Here is a 22,412-nt window from a genome sequence, read left to right as displayed (position 1 = left end):
ACACATTTTTTATGACTTTTTTTGTTTTTATAATTTTATCCTCATAATTATTATTTGTTAATTTTAAATAATTATTCATAATAAAAAATTATTTGTCAGTTTTATCTTTCTACTAATTTTAGTAACAATTTTTTTCAATTCAAAAATACAAAGATATAAAGATAAAATGAATAACAAAACAAATACAAACAGCAAATAATTGAAATATAATCTCCTAGTAAATAAAAGTAAAATTTGTGTCTGACTATAACAATAATCATACCACTATAATAATATCGCGTAGTGATACAAATAATAATATTAATACAACTCCATATATAAAGAGATAAACATCTTTGGTGTCCTTTTTTTATTTTATCAATTTTATCCTCTTAATTGTTATATTTTAAATTTAAATAATTATTTATAATTAAAAAATATTTTTCAGTTTTATTATTTTACTAATTTTAGTAACTATTTTTTTAATTAAAATATTTGTTCGAATGAAAAGATAAATGAACAACAAAACAAATAAAAATGACAAGTAATTGAAACACGATTCCTATATAGTAAGTAAAAGTAAAATGTGTATAATAATAACTATTATAATAATTATAGTTCTTATTAATAATAATAATATTAATATAATAATAGAAATAATTATAATTAATAATAATGATAATAATATTTATAGTTGATAGTAATAATGATTATTATTTATAGTTGAGAATAATAACTCGTGACGGATCTTGACCAATAATTTTGGAGGAGCCAACATAATTTATAGTAAAAAATATTGAACTCATCAATAATTTATTCATAATAAAAATCTCCATTTATTCCTTTTTTAATGTAAATAACCATATTGTGTTCAAGAAATTAATCTTTCATCTTATTCCGAATTTTGTTTTGATAATCTTCGTTGTAGAAAATGAAACATTAAGAGTTAAATAAAATGAATTACACAATCAATCAAGTAAAATATCTATAATTTGTTTATTTTTGTCAAAGATTGACATAATTCAATAATGGTTGACAAATCCTTCTTATTTGAATGGGTATGAACATCAACAATGAAATGTTGGAGTAAAATTTTAAACTAATCATATATTTATCACTATACCTATTTTTTTTAAGTTTAAGACAAATAAATAATTTATCATAAGTGAGCTTTTTTATCAAAACACTAAAAAATTTTCAATGTGTTGAATGTTATTTTATATTTACTTTTATAATTATTTAAACTTGTATGAACTTGAGTTTATTTAAACTTTATTTAAAATTTATGACAATGATGTATTTTATTTTATTTTATTTGAATTTATGACTAAATATTTGTTTTTTAAATAATTTTGTAAATACCCGCGGGTATCCATGGATACCCGCGGATATGAAAACAATATATGGATACCCACATAACGGATACCCGACGGATATGAGTAGGGTACAGGACGGATATTTATCCGGCGAATAGGATACGGGGGAGCTACTACCCATACCCTATCCGCCTTGTTGACATCCCTAAACAGAACCTCTTTATTAGCTAGTGACATTATTATATAGATGAAATGTTAAGAATTTAAGTTCCGAGAATAAAAAAAATTATCAATTTATTATCTCAACATTGAAATTAATTTTTTAAAATTTTAAATTAAAAGTTAAGTCAATATTTTATGTATATTTATTTAGATTTTTTAGTATGATATCCATATGTGAAGTTCCTCTTCTCCATGAAAGGGATGGAAGAAGACACCCGACACATCTACTAGTCGGTGTATTTAAATATTTCTTAACATCTTTCACAGATAATAATATTTCTTAACATGTTTCACTCTTTCAGACAATAATAATATTCATTAATGAATACAGCTGTTGAAGTTTGCGATCTTGGGAAGACTAAAAAATTATTGTTTGACTAAGCATCGAAGAAGAAAATGTTGATCAAATATCTTATTGTCCGTTCATCATTGTACCGAGTCATCGGAAAAAGCTAATACAGCACTTGAATCCATTCATCATTGTCTTACCATGGCATTAGAACTTGTTGGTGGTGCTCTTCTTTCTGTTTTCCTTGATGTTGCATTCAACAAGTTAGCTTCTTCCCAAATTCTCGATTTCTTTCGTGCAAGAAAGCTTGATGAGAAGTTGTTGAACAATTTGAAAACCAAGCTGAACTCCATCCATTCTCTGGCTGATGATGCAGAGAGAAAGCAGTTCACAGATCCACATGTCAGAAACTGGCTGCTTGAGGTCAAAGATGCTGTCCTTGATGCAGAGGATCTCTTGGATGATATACAAATGCTCTCAAAAAGACAAGCGGATGCTGATTCTGAATCTCAAACCTCTGCATGTTGTACGTTCAAGGTACTCAATTTCTTCAAATCTTCTCCTATTACTTCCTATAACAAGGAAATTGAGTCTAGGATGCAAGAAGTCCTTGACAAACTAGAATTTCTCTCAAGTCAAAGGGGTGATCTAGGATTGAAAACAGCTAGGGCTGTTAGATCTGGGTTGAGCAGTGAACTGCCACAGAAATCACAAACAACATCGTTGGTTGTTGGAACTGATATTTATGGCAGAGATGATGATAAAAAACATATCGTTGACTGGCTGATATCTGACACCAACAATTCTAACCAGCCATCAATACTTTCTATTGTGGGAATGGGTGGGCTGGGTAAGACCACACTTGCCCAACATGTATTCAATGACCCAAGGATAAACGAGGCTAAATTTGATGTCAAAGTTTGGGTTTGTGTTTCAGATGAATTTGATGTTTTCAAAGTATCAAGAGCAATTCTTGAGGCTGTTACTAAATCAACTGATGATAGTAGGGATTTAGAGATGGTCCACACAAGATTGAAAGAAAATTTGACTAAGAAAAAATTTCTTCTTGTTTTGGATGACGTTTGGAACGAGAACCAACATAATTGGGAAGAAGTGCAGAAGCCCCTCATGTTCGGAGTCCAAGGGAGTAGGATTCTAGTCACTGCACGTAGCAAGGAAGTTGCTTCTACCATGCGGTCAGAAGTTCACTCCTTAAAGCAATTACAAGAAGATGATTGCTGGAACTTGTTTGTTAAATACGCATTTAAAGACATTGATACTCAACAAAATCCAGAGTGCACGGAGATTGGCAAGAAGATAGTTGAAAAATGTAAAGGACTACCTCTAGCACTGAAAACAATGGGAAGTTTATTATACAACAAATCATCTGTTTCAGAGTGGGAAAGTGTGTTCCAAAGCGAAATATGGGAATTTTCACAAGACCGTTGTGATATTATCCCTGCTTTAGCAATGAGCTATATCCACCTTCCTTCCCATCTGAAGGTTTGCTTTGCTTATTGTGCCCTGTTTCCCAAGGATTATGAGTTTAAGAAGGAGCATTTGATGCACTTGTGGATGACTGAAAATCTCCTACACTGTCCTTCAGAAAAAGTTTGTCAACAATACTTCAATGATCTACTATCAAGATCCTTCTTCCAACAATCAGGTAAAAATGAAGTATTTGTAATGCATGACCTTCTAAATGATTTGGCAAAGTATGTTGGTGGAGGCATATACTTTAGGTGGGAAGTTGGTCAAAAAGAAAAGATACAAAAAGCAACTCGTCATTATTCAATTAAACTTGGACACAATCAATATTTTGATGGGTTTGAAACATCATGCAACACAAAAAGGTTACGTACATTTATCCCGACAGGTAGGAGAATTCATTCTCTCGCCCGTTGGGGTGTCAATATGTCGATGCATGAATTTTTTTCCAAGTTTAGGCATTTACGAATTTTATCTCTGTCTTATTGTTCTAAGATTAGAGAGCTGCCTGACTCTATTGCCAATCTTGAGTATCTTCGTTCCTTAGACCTCTCCCATACTTCCATTAGAATACTAACTGAAAAGATTTGTTCACTCTCCCACTTGCAAATACTGAAGTTGAACTACTGTAGCGATTTGGAGGAGTTGCCCTCAAACTTGCATTTACTCACCAATTTGTGTCTCCTTGAATTGATGGAGAATATTGTGAAAAAGTTGCCGCCAAGTTTGGGAAAACTGAAGAATCTTAAAGTAGTCATGCGATCCTTTCATGTTGGGCATGGTAGGGAGTTCGGTATTCAACAGCTAGGAGAGCTCAACCTTGATGGAAGTCTATCAATTATGGAGCTACAAAATATTGAAAATTCATTGGATGCATCAGAAGCATATTTGAAGAATAAAACACTCCTTGTGAGGCTAGAGTTGCGATGGGAATGGAATAGGGACTCTATTGATTCGAAGAAAGAAGAAGAGGTAATTAAGAATCTGCAACCTTCCGAAAACTTAAAGGAGTTGGAAATTTTATTCTATGGTGGGAAACAATTTCCAAATTGGTTACATTCATTACCGAACCTGGTGGCCTTAGAGTTGTTTGGATGTGAATCTTGCGAGCATTTACCTCCCCTTGGACTTTTACCATTTCTGAAGGACTTGAGTATTGATAGACTTGATGGGATAGTGAGTATTGATGCTGATTTTTATGGGAGCAACTCTTCTTCATTTAAGTCCCTGCAAAGTTTGGAATTCTCCAATATGGAACAATGGAAAAAATGGGAATGCAAAGCAGGTGTTTTCCCACGTCTACAATATCTTAGTATAATTTCATGTCCTAAGCTAAAAGGAGAGCTGCCGGAGCAACTTGTTCCTCTGAATAAAATACATATTAGAGACTGCCAACAACTTGAGGCTTCCGCTCCCAGGGCTCTAGATTTAAAGCTATATGATTGTGGAAAACTACATTTGGATTGGGCTACCATGAAAAGTCTCTTAATGGAAGCATCATTGACTGAAATTGTTAGGTCTGACACTGTTAAATACTTGAAAATTACCTTGGAGACAATAAGTGATGATTGTGTCTCTCTAAGGATCTTTCCATTGGATTTCTTCCCAACACTCTGCAATTTGTATCTTAGTGGGTTTCCTAATCTGCAAACGATTTCACAGGACCACATTCACCATCATCTCGAGCATATGACAATCAAAGAGTGTCCTAAATTTGAATTATTGCCTGCAAACATGCATACGTTGCTTCCATCTCTCAATGCGCTAAACATAGAAGACTGTCCAAAACTTGAGTCGTTTCTTAAGGGAGTTTTGCCATCAAATTTAAAATTTATGAGACTCAAGAGTTGCTCTAGACTGCTTGTTGACTCACTGAAAGGAGCATTCAGAGACAATCCTTCTCTCGAAAGATTGTCCATTGAAAAAGTGGATGCAAAATGTTTTCCTGATGAAGGTTTGCTTCCACTCTCTCTTACTCAACTAAGCATCTCTAATTCTCCAAATCTAGAAAAACTGGACTATAAGGGTCTTTATCAACTCTCATCTCTTCAATCATTGCGTCTTGATAACTGCCCCAACCTTCAATGCTTACCAGAGGAAGGCCTTCCAAAATCAATTTCACATCTTCACATAGGTCGTTGTCCTTTGCTAGAACAGCGTTGCCAGAAAGAAAGAGGTGAAGACTGGGAAAAAATTTCTCACATTCAAGACTTGTATATACACTAGTGATGGATTTGTTTCTTCTCACTTACATGCTAACCATTGCATGATTTATTATTTATTCTCACTGTGTATATATATATACACGAGGATATACCCAAATCGATGGTAAACATAATTTCTTTAGATATGGTGGTAAATTTTAAACATACTTAGATGATATTGTTTAAAACAAAATTATATTGTCACAAATTTTACTTCTCTTTTCTAATGACTTTAAATTTGTATAGTTATATTAAAGAAAAATATTTATGGTTTGTGGGATACTTCTTCTTATTTGACGTACATAGGTACATTCATTTAATTCTTTTAAGAAAAATATATCTTTCTGATAAAATAATTAATTAGTATTTTGCTACATGTTCAAATAACTTCAATTTCAATGTTATAGTTACTTTTGTAATAACTATAGTATGATATCTATATCTATATCACTCTCTCTCTCTCTCTCTCTATATATATATATATATATATGTAACTCTCAAGTGCAAGTATTTTTTTTAATTTTATGCGGACTTGCGAGTCAGTCCGCGTGGGGTTTTTTTCGCAGGCCTGCAGGTCGGCCCGGTGGGCCAGACCTTAATTGCCACTCCTAGTTTGTTTTTTATTTTGAGGCTACCTTACATGATGTATAGTTGAAGAGTTTTATATATGGCTTTAGAGTTGTGGTATTGAGCATAGTAGAACTGGGTTGATGATTGTCGATCCTTTTATTAAAGTCATGTCATTAAAGAATTTTAAGGATCATTGAGCACGAATGGTACTTAGTTCCATGTTATGACAATCATTATTTTTACTTTGATAAAACTTTTTTTCGGTTTTTTATCATTTTGTTATGCACATATTTATTTATTTTAAGAAATTTCGTTTGACCCCGATTAAACATATGGTTTACTCATTATAGTTAAGAATATTTGATGAAAGACTTGATATATTATGATACATGGGAGATAATACTTACTTTTGGAGGACCTGTCACCATGATCCTTGTATTTTTTTAGTTTCTTATATTAATTGATAATGGGATAAATGGACCAAATGAGAGAATGTTGAAAATTTCTCAAATATGTGATATGTGGAATAATATGAGATATTTACATGGTCAAATATTTCCATAGATGTGTTCCATTTGTCAATTAATTTATAATTGTTGCATAAATTTTGATATTGTAATCACATATAATTAACAATAATTTATTATGATAACCACTTTACCTTGGGTACATAACTATAAATTTTAAATTTCACATGTTTTGGGTCATCAAATTTGTTCTTTTCCACCTTATATTATACCATCAAAGTTATGAAAGTTTAGAAAGCAATGGTTTGAAGCTTTTATTCCTTTTTCCGCATTAGTTGTACACAACATTTTGTGTCTTTAATATAATATTATTCATCACATATTCTAATTCTCTACCTCATTAAGTTAAGATAACAGAGTCCAAATTTGTGAATCTTTGTTTAAAAGTTCTTCTTGACATAAACTTTATAAATAGATCTACAAATTTTCATATGAACGAATCATTTCTATATCTATACAATCTTTTGGATATCTATATTACATGACTTTTGGATATCTATATTACATGACTAGTAATTATTGTAAATATTCCTGTCGATATTTTTAAGAGGAATAACCATAATGAAGTAAGTTCTAACAAATAATTTTCCCTGCCTGTGGCTCTCTCCGAGTTTAAACAATTTACTATGAAAGATGTTCCAAGTTCCATGTTATTAAACCATGAAAGAGTTTTTCAGGCTTGAAAACCATAAATTTGTATTGGTCTTTCCATTTCATTTGACGATTTGTGAGACAAGAATTTGGATTGGAAGAAGGTATTTTGCTGTGCTGCAATGGTGTAACTTCTATTAACTTGATTATTTTCTGTTAAGGCATGGCTATGCGAGGTGGCATGATATTGTTGACGATAAGGATATGAAGATTCATAAGGTTATTTGTGAGGAGTTGAATATTTCAGTTGTAGTATACCAGTTGAATTATATTGTTTACTTTGTTTTTGATTCATGATAGGTTATATAGTTTTACAACAAATTCTTATCAATCAATGTTTTTATCAATGTGGTGGGAGAAACATGACATATGATAGGGGAATGCTTAAATTTATACCCTTTTGGTTTAGAGTATTATGAAAAAAATACACACTCTTTGTTTAGGATTTAATATGTTTATTTTATGCCATTTTCACAATTACATTTGAACAAATGCACAAGCTCCATTTTGTTTCTACCACCAATGACTCTTCAGATGAGGATATGGGTGAAGAATATCTTTCAGCAAAGCTCCATTTGGTAGATCTAGCTCGATCTGAACGAGCTAAAAAAACAGGTTCTGTTGGAATTCGTTTGAAAGAAGGTTTGTAATACATGATTAACTTGAATACCTTGTATATCTGCCAGTTTCATTTGCTTGCCTAAATAACTTGAATTCGTTTGATATTGTTTGTTCGAGTTTGAGTTGTAATAGGCATATATAGACTTAAGTAATGGAATGTAATTGGGATGCAATTATAAGCTACGTTATTTACCTACTTAAACATGAACTTTTTTCATATTGAAGATAGGGGTGGCAATACGAATCGGCCCGCCCCGCATAAGGCCCGCACACCGCAGGCCGGCCCGTCCCGCCCCGCACATTTTATGCGGGTCGCATACTCTGGCCCGCTCCGCATATACGTTGGCCCGCAGGCCCACGGGTCGGTCCGCTTTTTTTTTTTAATTTTTTTTTATGATAAAACTTTTAATGTTTAAAAATTGGAAAACTTTAAGAAGTTCACAAAATTAAGTAAAGACTTTGGGGAATTAGATGATAAATTGATAATTCAACATTTTCATCAAATTCATACTATGACATACACAATGTATTCTTTAAATTTTAGCACATTAAAAATTACATAATATTTGTCTTTTCCAGTTATACAAGAATTTGAAATGTTAATGCAAGAGTCCATAAAAGAAGTAATTAATATACACAAGTGCAATATTTTTTTTTAATTTTATGCGGACTTGCGGGCCGGCCTGCGCGAACCGCGGGCCTATGCGGGCCGAGCCCGCGGGAGCCTGCGGGCCGAGCCCGCGCGAGCCTGCGGGCTCACTATCCTGGCCTGCCCCGCATTTTTTCTGCGGGCCCGCGGGCCAGGCCCTAATTGCCACCCCTAATTGAAGATGGTACGATGGTTAACTAATTCCCTGTCATAGACTTGTACATTACCTCCGTTTTGGAAAACTATAAACCTTAATATTTCAATTGGTCTTATTCTAATCTCTCTCACGAGGAGACTTATGATTTTTCCAGAGTATATTCCAAGGTAAAGTGCCTAGGATTAAAAGATGACTTGGACATGGTTGTGAAGTTTGATGGGGGCAGAGAAATAGGTAGAAAGCTTGGATTTAAGTTGTGGCACTTTCCAATTTTACTATAAACAAGGGGAACGAGAATTTGTATGTAAGATTTACAATTTGGTGGCTTCCAGGTGATAATTTATTATTTAATAGATAATGGCATATTTGTTGACTCTGTTACATTATGTCATATGTATAAATTTATGGTATATGTTGCTTCTATATTCTTGTCTCCATTGGTTCCACCGCAAAAGGATGTCGATTTTGAATCTCCGGAAGCTAAAAAACAAAGGCGTGGTTCTACATCTACTAAGAGATCCTGTGCTATAGAAGTCCACAATCTCTCAAAGAGGGTATATACTTACATAACTTATGTCATATTTTTTATGTCATATTTTTTTCTTATTTTTTGGTATATGATCAAATATGATTGAGTTGAGGATGTTTTTTCTCATAGATGTTGTTGCTGAGGTTTGCAAGGAGTTAAAAGAGTTGCCATCAAGGTATTTTTGTTTGGTGTGAAATCGGGGAAGCAATATAGTTTCTGAATTTTTAAGTACATGTTACTAGCGGTGTTCGGTTTCTATACTAACACAAATATATGTTGAATTTTCTTTTTCTACAGGACAAAAAGAATGTCAATAAAAATTGGACCAATCAATTTTGCTACAAGAAAGAAGAAAAATGAAAACCATTACATTTACTTTTGTTCGTAAGCCAAATTTATTTTAGAAGAGTTACAAGTGAATTTTTCCCGTGCATGAATCAATCTATGGGCATTCAAATTATGAATAGAGGGTTATGGGTACAATATAGGGGTGGCAATGCGGGCCGGCCCGCCCCGTTTAGGCCCGCCCCGCATAAGGCCCGCACATCGCGGGCCGGCCCGCCCCGCCCCGCACATTTTCTGCGGACCGCATACTCTGGTCCGTCCCGCATAAAGGTTGGCCCGCGGGTCCGCGGGCCGGCCCACTTTTTTTTTTTTTTTAAAAATTTTTAATTTATTTATTTTTTTATGATAAAACTTTCAATGTTTAAAAATTGGGAAACTTTAAGAAGTTCACAAAATTAAGTAAAAACTTTGGGGAATTAGATGATAAATTGATAATTCAACATTTTCATCATATTCATACTATGACATACCCAATGTATTCTTTAAATTTTAGCACATTAAGAATTACATAATACTTGTCTTTTCCAGTTATACAAGAATTTGAAATGTTAATGTAAGAGTCCATAAAAGAAGTAATTAATATACACAAGTGCAAGTTTTTTTTTTTTCAAAAATTTTATGTGGGCTTGCGGGCCGGCCCGCGCGGACCGCGGGCTAGCCCGTGCGGGCCGCGGGCCTATGCGGGCCGAGCCCGCACGGGCCTACGGGCTCACTATCCTGGCCCGCCCCGCGTTTTTTATGCGGGCCTGCGGGCCGGGCCCGCGGGCCAGGCCCTAATTGCCATCCCTAGTACAATATACATTTACCTAATGATTTTTTTTTTCTTGTTTTGAGAAGCTGCTTTATCAATTATATTTGTATTACAAGTAGCTTGAAATTGGATTAAATTGTAAGTCTTTAAATTAAGCATTCAATCAATGCCAATTGTGCTTATAATATTATTTAAGGTTAAAAGCTCTTTATGATGATCGTGTGTCAATTTATTGTTCACATTGTTATGTCTTCACATTATAATAATAATAAAATAATAATAATAATAATATTATTATTATTATAGTAATAATTAACTATATGTCTTCCACATTGTTGTTGTCTCGTATATGTTTTGAATTTACTCACACACACCATGGGTCTGTTTCCACTTTGAGAGATATATAATGCTTACAATATTTAATCAGATTTCATGCATACTCTATATCTTTATAGTTTAATTCCTATGCCAACATTTGTTTTTTATTACATGGTAGTCCCCGAATTATATGCATTCAAAAAGTAAAATAAATAAAATTAAGGAATAATAAATAAAATTAAGGAAATTTGAAAAGTAAAAACATCAAAAAATAATGAATTGCATTGCAGGGTAAAAATAGGCTTTCAATATTATTATACACAGTATAAAAAATTTAAAACTGCATACAAGGAATAGGTATGACGATTACAAAACTGCAATAATTATCAGGGATTTTAAAATTGTCGGTAATTATCAGGGGTTTTAAATTGTCAGTAATTACCAGGGGTTTTAAAGCCGCCGGTAATTACCAGGGGTTTTAAAACCGCCAGTAAATACCAGGGGTTTCAAAACCGTCGGTAAATACCAGGGATTTCAAAACCGTCGGTAAATGCTGTTTTACCAGGGGTTAATTAAAACCGCCGGTAATCCATTAACGACGCTGGCTTTTCTAAGAGAAAACCAAACCGCTGGAAAGTCCTTTTACGGGGGTTAAAACCCTCGGAAATGCCATAAATAACCTCCGATAAAAATTGTTTTTGTTGTAGTGTATGTGCATTTGAGGAAAAACTTTTGTGGCCCATTCTTAAATTTAATGTGCAACCCAAGACCAATTAAGTTGTAACTCACGAATTATTTTTTGCACGTAAAAAAATCACATATTTGGAAAATGTAGCGGGAAACACAATTTCCTTGTATACTTAGTGGATCCCAATACAGTACACATGTGAAATTAACATGCAACTCAAGAGAAATTAACTTGTTACCCATCACTACTAAAATAAGCTATATTACCTGCGGATATTTACCGACGGAAACTAATCCTTCGAAAAGTCATCTTTACCGGCGGATTTATGGGCGGATTTAGTTTGAAAACTTACCGACGGAACATCCGTCGGAAAATCCTTCGGTAAGACAGTTAATTTTTTTCAACGTTTGATTCCGTCTGTAAATCCTTCGGTAAGACGGTTAATTTTTTCGACGTTTAATTCCGTCGGTAAATCCTTCGGTATGTCAGTCGAGAAAACTTAAACATATCAAACTCTCTCCCCCAAACCTCTCCCCAATCTCTCCAATCCCTCGCCCCACCATCTCACGGCGCCATTTCGCCCCGCCTGGAAGGAGCTCGCCGGCCGATCCGATTACGACGACGGTGTCACCGGTGCCAACGCCCGCAACGCTGCTCGCGCCGTCTCCTCTCGATCGATAATCGTTGTCGCCGCTTCAAGCCTCACGCCGACACATCGACGGTGAGTGTTTTTCTTCTTCTTTCGCCATCCAATCTATCATGTCTGAATCATAAAGTGTTTTGTAGGTGCTGCACACCAGAACTGTGAATCAACTCGGTGGGAGGCTGGGTGTTCGCGTGTCCGGGGCTGCGAGGGATCCAGAGGCTGCTGTTTTTTGTGGTTGCATCGTGGAGGAAGGTAAGTGGCAATGTCTGAGAATGAATTGAGTGTGGTCATGCCTGAAATTTTGTGTAGCATTCACAGCATTGCATCAATTCAATATGCCTTAATGAATTCAGTGTGGGCATGCCTGAAATTGATTTTGGTTTTCTATTATATGCAATTAAAGTGGATGTCATCCAGATGCATCAGATGCATCTTGAACTGTTCTGCATTTTCAATTCAAATATGCGCACGCAAGTTTGGTCAATAATTCTACTCACTGCCAAAGTTGTGTTTTGTTCATAAATTCTGAGATTAACCGTGTTTAGCTTGTGTTTGTTGGGTGATCGTTGTTTGACTGTTTATGAATGATTTGTTGTGGTTGCATATGGGTTCTGAGTAATTGATATAGGTTGCTAAAACTATAGTTTCTGTTGTGGTTGTTTTTGGGTCATGTGCATCACGGTCATGAGCTCTGAACTTAATTATTGTTTCAAAGAAGCTTTGATGTCTTTGGTTTGTGTGTTAAAGCTAGTGTGAACTGTTAAGTTGATGATTTGTTTTTTGTTTTGAGTGTTTTATACAACCAATAACACACGTAGTGTCAACTACCTACTCTAGTTAAAAATACCCAAGAGTCATTACCAAAAGCTAACTAAACTAACTATGTTTGGTGGAATGAGTGCTGATTTCATAACACTTTCATAGTATTCCAATCCCTTTTAGTGTTCTTGAGCACTTCCAACTCTTGAATCACCAATCTAGCCTTCATATTTGAAAGTCAACCCTAAAGTCAAACTTCTATTCTACAAAAGTTGTTAAATTTTGCTTCATCTTTGTATGTAACTGCTGGATGCCACGAATTCAGATTTCCAATCAACTTTCAACTACTGTTTAGAATGTTTTATCGCGCACACAAGTTTGCAATACAAGTTAGTGTTTTATTCACCTAAATGAATGAAAAGCAGACATAATTTAATGCACTTGATTTACTAACTAAGCTAATTCTATGTACCTAGTTTAAAGTGGTAAAATAAAGCTATGGATAAACTTATGTTCTACATTCTAGATAAAACTCAACTTCTAATATGTATACTACTTTTTAAAAGTTTAAAACACTCAAATAAGACTACAATTAATACTAAGTGCTAAAAATTTCATATACTAGCTCCGATTTGTACACAATTTTTATCAATTTAAACCTCTTTCCTCAATTTCCTCTCATTGTGATTAGTTATGCACTTTGTCCCTCTTATGTTATAATGTATCTTACCATTTAAGCTTTGTAAGATACGAAATAGAAATTGGTAATCAGAGGTTTCCTTTCATGTTGGACTTAAGTAATAATAGGTTTATTACTTAAGCCCGATGCTCTTTGACTACCACAAAAGTAACACTGTCTATCTTTGCCTTGTCACAGAACATGGGCGAAGTTCCCAGCCACCGTCGTTGGGTTTATGACCGTTGTTACAGTGGTAGGAGAGGCTTGAAGGAATCTTTTGTGATAGGAGTTGAACAGTTTATTCAGACTGCTCGACAATATAAATATTATGCTCTTGAGGGAGGGATTAGATGTCCCTGCGTTAAGTGCGAATGCACTCATATTTTGAAAGATGAGGAAGTTAAAGTTCATTTATACAAAAAAGGGTTCATGCCAGATTACTGGATTTGGACATTTCACGGTGAAGAAGTGCCCTCTATTTATTCCGGTGAACATGACACACATTTACCTAGTTCAAGCACGGTGGATCATACCTCTGAGATGAATCAAATTATGTATATGCAAGAGATGTTGAGTAATGCTCTTGGCCAACATGATTCATTTGAAGAAGCAGACGAGAGTCATTTAGAAGAGTCTCCAAATGACTTCACTCAGAGATTTTACAATTTATTAGCAGATGTCAATGAACCTGTATTTGAAGGGGTTACAGAGTCTAAATTGTCAGTATGCATCAGACTTTTGTCCCTCAAATCCAACTGGAACATTCCTAACCAAGCATTGGACAACATTGCAAAACTCATTTTAGATCTAACACCACCAAATAATTCTTTGCCCAAGAATTACTATGAAGCAAAGAGATTAGTTTCAAAGTTGGGATTGGAGTCTAAGAAGATTGATTGTTGTATGAACGGCTGTATGCTTTTTTATGACAATGATAATGGAAAAAACGATGCATCTTTGCTCCAATGCAAATTTTGTGGACACCCTCGATATCGTACACTCCATGGAGGCCAGAGGCAAAAAAAACCAATTCCATTGAAGTCCATGTTCTACTTGCCTATAATTCCAAGACTACAAAGAATGTTTGCTTCAATGCAAACAGCACAACATATGACATGGCATTATGAGAACAAAATAGAAGGCATGCTACGTCATCCATCCGATGGACAAGCTTGGAAGCACTTTGATCGAAAGCATCCTTCCTTCGCCAGTGATCCCCGCAACGTTCGACTTAGTCTCTGTTCAGATGGATTTAATCCGTACATCCAGGCATCGTCATCACCCTATTCTTGTTGGCCTGTGATTGTTACTCCTTATAATCTTCCACCTGAGATGTGTATGACTAAGCCTTATATGTTTTTGACGTGTATAATACCAGGTCCATCTAATCCAAAGGCATCGATAGATGTTTATCTAGAGCCTTTGATTGATGATTTGAATAAGCTGTGGAGTGGTATTTGGACCTATGATGTTTCAAGGAAGCAAAATTTCCTAATGAGGGCAACTTTGATGTGGACTATTAATGACTTCCCTGCATATGGGATGTTATCCGGTTGGAGCACACATGGTAAATTAGCCTGTCCGCATTGTATGGAGCATACTAAGTCGTTCAATTTGAATTATGGTCGGAAAAGTTGTTGGTTTGATTGTCATCGTCGATTCTTGCCAAGTGACCATCCATTTAGGAGAAACACTAGGGCATTTCGCAAAGGGGAAGTTGAAACGGATGGGCCACCTCCGAGGTTGACTCCATCACAACTTTGGAGAAGAGTCAAACATTTTCCAAAAGTGACTGAAAGTGGTCTCATAAGGATCGATGGATATGGAGAGTGGCATAATTGGACTAAAAAAAGTATCTTTTGGGATCTTCCATATTGGAAAGATAACTTGCTAAGACATAATCTTGATGTCATGCATATAGAAAAGAATTTCTTTGACAACATCTTCAACACAGTGATGAATGTCAGTGGTAAGACAAAAGATAATGACAAAGCAAGAAGAGATATTGGTTTATATTGTCGGCGCAAAGACTTGCAGTTGAAGTCACAGGGCAATGGGAAGTGGCTCAAGCCAAAAGCAAATTATACGTTGACAAAAGATGAAGCTAAAATAGTTTGTCGTTGGATCAAGGAGCTTAGAATGCCAGATGGTTATTCTTCAAACTTGGCAAGATGTGCTGATATTGAAAAGGGTACTATTCATGGTATGAAGAGTCATGATTGTCATGTATTCATGGAGACATTACTCCCTATTGCGTTCAGCTCGTTGCCGATACATGTGTTAAATCCTCTAATAGAAATTAGTCAGTTCTTCAAAGACTTGTGCTCAACGACACTGAAGGAAGATTCATTACAAAAAATGGAGGAAAATATTCCTCTTATTATTTGCAAATTGGAAAGAATATTTCCTCCAGGATTCTTTGATTCAATGGAGCATCTCCCTATTCATCTTCCATATGAAGCATGGCTTGGCGGACCAGTACAATATAGGTGGATGTATCCATTTGAAAGGTGATATGATTACTTAATTGTTTGAACTTTGAACTCTTATTCTCGTGTTCAATTCTAATGTGCACATCTTTTGTTCGTAAAGATTTATGGGGGATTCAAAGCGTTCTGTAAAAAACAAAGCCAGAGTAGAAGGATCCATTTGTGCAACTTACTTGCATCGTGAGACCACATACTTTTGCTCTCACTATTTTCAAAACTTCACGTTGTGTCCGAAAAATCGTAGGAATGAAACACCATGGCAAAGTCAAACATCTGAGTCAACATTATCGGTGTTTAAACAAGTCGGTCGTCACGCAGGCAAGGAGTGCACTTATTGGTTAACTGATGCTGAATTCAACTCTGCTCATGTGCATGTGTTAATTAATTGCACTGAAGTTAAACCGTACCTTGAGTAAGTCCTAATCCCATTGTCCACAACCTAACCGGTTAATTCCTTTTAAGGTATTTGTATTCACTGTATTGTTAATCTTCCTTTGACAGCTCATTCCTTGTAGCTGAGCAAATACCTCAAGGAACGTCTTCTACCAACATATACTCAAATTTTCCTCATTGGTTTAGAAACCAAGTAAGTGCAGTCTTCTTAGTTCAAGAACCTTTGTTGCTAAAGTTGACTAAACTTTCAATTTTCACACAATTTTTAGGTTTACAACGAGCCATTATGTGTTAGAAATCAAGAGTTAAGGGATTTGGCAAACCAACCCATGAGATGCGTGAAGGAGTGGCACACATACTTTGTCAATGGATACAAATTCCACACTAATGCATGGTCGAACGGGAAGAAGACAATTAATTGTGGTGTGTACGTGAAGGGCCTCACAGAGGGTGGTTATGATGATTTTTATGGAATAATTCATAAAATATATGAGCTAGAGTACAACACCTCTACTTATCCAAAGAAAGTTGTTCTTTTTTATTGTGAATGGTTTGATCCTTCTAGAAATGGTACAAGAGTACATCCTACATATAATACTGTCGAACTTCAAATCAATTTAAGATACCCACCATTTGATCCATTCATTCTAGCAATTAATGTTAAACAAGTTTATTATGTCCCGTATCCAACATTTCGGAACATCAACAAACGTGGTTGGTGTGTTGCAATACAAACTAAGCCTAGGGGTCGTGTTGAGTCAAATGAGGTGGAAGATGATATTCCCTATCAAGTTGATGAAATGTCACATGCCCATCAAATAATTGAAGTTGAAGGTGTCTCTACATTGCATGACATTGATGGGGATGGTGAAGAATTGGAAGAAGATGAAGTGGAAGAAGAAGAAGAAGAAGAAGAACATGAAGAAGAAGAAGAAGAAGAAGAAGAAGAATATGAAGAAGAAGAAGAAGAAGAAGAAGAAGAAGAAGAAGAAGATGACGATGATGATGATGAAAATTATGAAGTCATAAACGATGACAGTGATGATGATTAACTTTTAATATTTGTAATTTGTATTGTGTGCCATTGTTGTTGTGTAGTTGTAACATGACCTTTTACCTTTTAATATTTGTACGTATAATTTGACATTAATATTCATCGTTTATTTATTCTAATAGTATTTGTTATAGTGCACAATGTCATCTGGGGGTCCACCTAATCCTGGCAAGGGGAAAGAGGTAGCAAAACCAAAAAGGGCACCAAAAAGACCACGCTACCTGATAAAAGTTCCTCCTGGAAGACCATCCACATCCAGTCCATCCCCTCTTGCTGACACACATAGTGCAGCCTTACAGTCAACCTCTGTAGGTCTTGCACCCATATCATTACCTTCCCCCACCGTTCCTGCAGTTGAACCCACACCACCTCCTGTTATGGTACCCATACCACCTCCTGTAATGGTACCCACACCACCTGTTATTGTGCCACCCACAGCACCTCCTCTTATGGTACCCACACCACACCCTCCTTTGGTACCTCCACGCCCTCCTGTGGTACCCACAGCACCTCCTGTGATGGTGCCAATGCCACCCCCTGTTGTGCTATCACAACCTTCTTCTTCACCATCTGCTGCTGCTGCCGCCATACCTTCTCCATCATCAGTCCCTTCACCTAGTGATCCTGCCTCTTCTGGTCCTACTGATGCAGATGCTGCTTTTGTTGACCCTCCTCCCAATGAACGACCCACGATTGAACCTTATGGGAAAGGGTAAGAATAACTTCTCCCATCTTAAAAACTATTTTCTTTTACATGACTTATTTTACCTTGTCCTTTTTTGAATTTATTTTCTTAAATCATGTGCAGGTTTTATCCTTCTAGAGTTGCTTCCCAGGCCATCACAAGGTCTATTAAACAACAATATTTGACTGCTTGGCCGACATGGGGAGCAATACCTCCAACAGATAGAGATGTATTTTGGCAACGCTTTAAGGTAAACATATCATCAGTCTTTTTAAATATTTAATAATTGTGTATGTTAACCATGCAACGCTTTAAGGTAAACATATCATCAGTCTTTTTAAATATTTAATAATTGTGTATGTTAACCATGCAATGCAATTGATGATTTGTACTTTATTGGTTGTCGCAGAGGAAGGTTCAGTGGAGACCTGAACATGAAGCTCAAATTCACACAAATTTTAACTCTAGAGCTTCACATAGGCTCTCAGAGATGTTTAGAGAGGCCAGAATTGCAGGACAACGACCTTATTGGCTTGGGGATGATGTGTGGAATCAATTGCTGACACATTGGAATTCTCCAGCCTATCGCAATAAATGTATTACAGCCCAAAGGAACAGAGCTTCCCCAAAGGGTGGGAGCCTACACACAGGCGGTTCCATTACTACTCATGAGCATGCCATTCGTATGGTAATAAACTTCTCTCTTAAGTAATTCATCACACTCCGAATTTTAATAATTTATGCTTAAAAATTAACACCATATTTTGTTTTACAGGCACAAGAGCTTGGCCGATATGTGCACATTGATGAGGTTTTTCAACAAACCCATATCCGTAAAGGATCCAGCGAGTATGTTGATGAAAGATCTCGGAGGACCCATGTAAACAAACACTTTCATTACTTTTCCATAAAAGTATATTGTTGACCCTATTTCACTAATACCTTCTTGTTTACTTGATAGGAAGAATTTGAAATTAGACTTTCACAGGTAAGATCTGAGCAAGGCTCTTGTGTTGGCCCAGTAGATCCTAATGTTGATCCTACAGCAGAGGACACAATTGGGACTCGGTGTTGGGTTGAGGTTGTTGGTGGAAAGAATAAAGGAAGAGTATATGGGGCAGGCCAACTTGCTGCAAACTCAGGTGCAAGCGGTAGCCTCAGGCGCCAACCGTCTTCTTCGTCTTCCAGTGCTGAGGACGTTACGTACCTCAGACAAAGACTAGAAGCTCGTGATCAGGCTTATGAGGAATTAAAAGGCCAATTTCAAAACTTACACAATCTGGTCTTAACATTGCTGCCTCCTGACCATCATGCCCTTCAACAACCTCAATCCAACATAACACCGGCTCAGCAGCAGCCCGAAGTAGTCCAACCCAGCACAGTCCAGCCTACAGTAGTGCAGCCCGCACCAGTGCAGCCCGCACCAGTCCAGCCCACACCAGTCCAGCCCGCACCAGTCCAGCCCGCAACAAATCCTGAGGACTCTGATTCAGATGACTACTTAGACTATTAGGACCACATGTTAGAGTTACTCAGGACTATAGTTTTTAGTTTGATTGAGTTTTTCAGTTTGATTAATAATAAACACTTGATGCTTTCACTTCTGTGATACGGATGACTGTTTGTAGTAGTATCATTGAGGACTAGTTTTTACTTTGATTGAGTATAAACATTTCATACTTTTAGTATGTTTATGTTTAAATAATGTAGACATATATGTTTATGTTTAATATTGGAGTTCAAGTAGATATCTACTATTTTTTTAGAATGGATCGGATATTATAATTGGCAGGTCTGTTTCTGAATGTTTGTGATTTGCAGGTCTGGTTAATTATGTGTGGTTTTGGAAAACATGCAGAACAGACTCTGCAGTCTGATTAATATTTACCGACGGCATTTCCGACGGATTTATCCGCCGCTGAAACTCGTACAACTCTTTCCGACGGATCGTCCGTCCGTCGGGAATTACCGACGGAATTTTCCGTCGGTAAAAGAAGTCATTACCGACGGATAATTCCGTCGGTAATTACCCACGGACGACTTATCCGTCGGTAAACATTACAGACAAGCCTGTTACCGACGGATGATTTGCCGTCGAAAATCCGTCGAAAATTAGCAGTTACCGACAGAAATGAGTTTTTACCGACGGATCTGGACGTCGGTAAAATACGATTTTTTTGTAGTGCATATAGTACTTTGTGCACAAATATATTACCACTATTTGGATAGTGCCTTATATAATAGTATGCACTATCCTAACATGTTTGACAACACTTGTGTAAATACAAAAATTTTAGTATGAAAAACTATGAACCTATGATTATCACTTACAAGACATAACATCAAATATTATAACATTTACTACAAATTCAAAAGTACTTCTTAAATCACATTGTTCATTAAAAAAAGGTCATAACTTAGGGAAATAATATAACATTTAAACTTCCTTATATTATCAAAAATAGTTCAAATAATTACACAATTGAAAACACTTTCCAACTATTTCCTCTTTCAAGTATGGGAGCGAATTGTGTTTACATATGCACTTTCCAAATCTATGATTTTTTTTTCGTCCAAAAACTCAGTTGTGGGTTACAACTTACTTGGTCTTAGGTTGCAAGTTAAATTTCAGAATGTGCCAGTAAAGTTTTTCCCCAAATGAACATATATTTGGTTTAGAAGCATTGAGATGGGGTGTGTTATTGGTATGCACAAGCTAGGGTCCACAAAGTATGGGAGGGGATTGTGTTTTTAGCTGTACTTTCCAAATCTGTAATTTTTTGGCGTGCAAAAAGTCACTTGTGGGTTACAACTTAATAGGTCTTGGGTTGCAAGTTAAATTTAAGATCGAGTCGGGAAAATTTTCCCCCAAATACACATATATTTGGTTTACAAGAGCTGGGATGTGGTGTGTTATTGGTCTGCACATGTTGGGGTCCAACAAGTCTTTATTATTGGTTTACAAGAATTGTGTTTCTAGCTATACTTTTCAAATCTGTTATATTATTTTTGTGCAAGAAGTTGTTCGTGGGTTACCACTTAATTGGTCCTTGGTTGCAATTTAAATCTAAAAATGGGTCAGGGGAGTTTTTCCACAAATGCACTTATAGTTGGATGGGTTGTCTTTGAAACATTAGGTTATGGGTTGCAGGGTTCAGAGCACATGGGAAGAAGGGTTGTCAACGAAAGGTTAAGGGAAAGCAAAATCAAACCTCCCCAAACGCGCATTTTGGGTTGAAGCCTTTATGGGAACAAAGGAAAGGGGTTGGGGTTCGAAAATCACAGCTTCTTAAACGAACAAGGGATTGTAATAAGATTGCTTCTAGCTGAGAACCTTGGTGGCTGCATAGGATTGGGTTCAAAAATGGGAGCTTCCACGTAGAGATTGGAGAATTTTCAGTCCACAAATGGAGGATTCAAGGGTTCGACTATGGGAAATTTTCACAGCACAAGGAAACATAGGTTCTGTTTTTACAGAATGGGGTAAGAGAATGAGAATTTTCCCCACGCGCATCTACCGCTTTTACATTTCCTCTGCCCGTGTGTACCACTTAAAATTAAATTCAAAATAAAAATTAAAATGCAAAAGCTAATGCCACGTAGGGTGGTAAAAGAAGTGGTAAAAATATGTTATCATCTAATACTTGTGGTTTGAGAATTTTTTATCATATATGTTAGAAAAATTAAATTTAAAAAGTTTGGTCAAGAACACAACCTTGCAACTTTCGGATATTGTTATTCTGAAATGAATTATGGGATACTTCTATTATATGTGATTTATTGTTGAATGAAAGTGTAAACATACTTTTATATTGATGAAGCATTATCATTTTCCTCTTTCATTATATACTCAAAAGAAAACCCTTTCATCTCTAATAATTTTATCTAGACACGAGAATGTCTTTTATTTTAAAAAGATGCTTACTTTTTTTATAAAAGAAAATTGTTGGTTAAATAATTTTGTACATAAAAAATTCAATTAATGAACTGTCAAAATATCTATATTCAATATCCAAGACATACTCTATTATCTAACAATGTATTTGCTTCACTTCCATATTTGCAACTAATATTCATGTATATATAAATAAAAGGCAAGTTAATGTAATTAAAATATAGTATCAACGTATAAAAATATTATTTTCATGATTTCATAATTATGCTTATAATATTATCATTTATATAAATACTAATGAATTCATATATAAAGCTACAAATCGTTTTAGGACTAAATATGAGATGTATTCTAGAATATATTAAAAAAATTATTACAGTGTGGGTTTCTTTGATCTTGAATATACAGGTAAAATTTAAGAATTAAGGCGTGTGAATGTGATATATCAATAAAATAAAAGTAAATTCCATTATTTCATGCCATGTCCATATCACTTACAACTTTCAAC

The 22,412-nt window shown here is 35.6% G+C and overlaps 1 protein-coding gene and 1 long non-coding RNA gene across 2 annotated transcripts; both read left to right on the top strand.

Moving 5' to 3' along the window:
* Nucleotides 1–1,839: 1,839 nt before the first annotated feature.
* LOC114168581 (putative disease resistance protein At3g14460) lies at nt 1,840–5,697 on the top strand. Its single transcript, XM_028053467.1, has one exon. It carries the CDS (start codon nt 2,008–2,010, stop codon nt 5,518–5,520), a length of 3,513 nt encoding a protein of 1,170 aa, XP_027909268.1. The 5' UTR covers nt 1,840–2,007; the 3' UTR covers nt 5,521–5,697.
* A 3,141-nt stretch (nt 5,698–8,838) lies between these two features.
* On the top strand, nt 8,839–9,644 carry LOC114168596. Its single transcript, XR_003600704.1, has 3 exons — nt 8,839–9,227; nt 9,332–9,377; nt 9,500–9,644. It is a non-coding gene; the product is annotated as an uncharacterized LOC114168596 (long non-coding RNA).
* The last annotated feature ends 12,768 nt before the right edge of the window (nt 9,645–22,412 follow it).

This window comes from Vigna unguiculata, chromosome 11 (genome assembly GCF_004118075.2).
Source record: "Vigna unguiculata cultivar IT97K-499-35 chromosome 11, ASM411807v1, whole genome shotgun sequence".
NCBI classification, from domain to species: Eukaryota; Viridiplantae; Streptophyta; class Magnoliopsida; order Fabales; family Fabaceae; genus Vigna; species Vigna unguiculata.
Note: the sequence above shows the minus strand (reverse complement) of the source record. Positions and strands in the feature narration are given on the sequence as shown.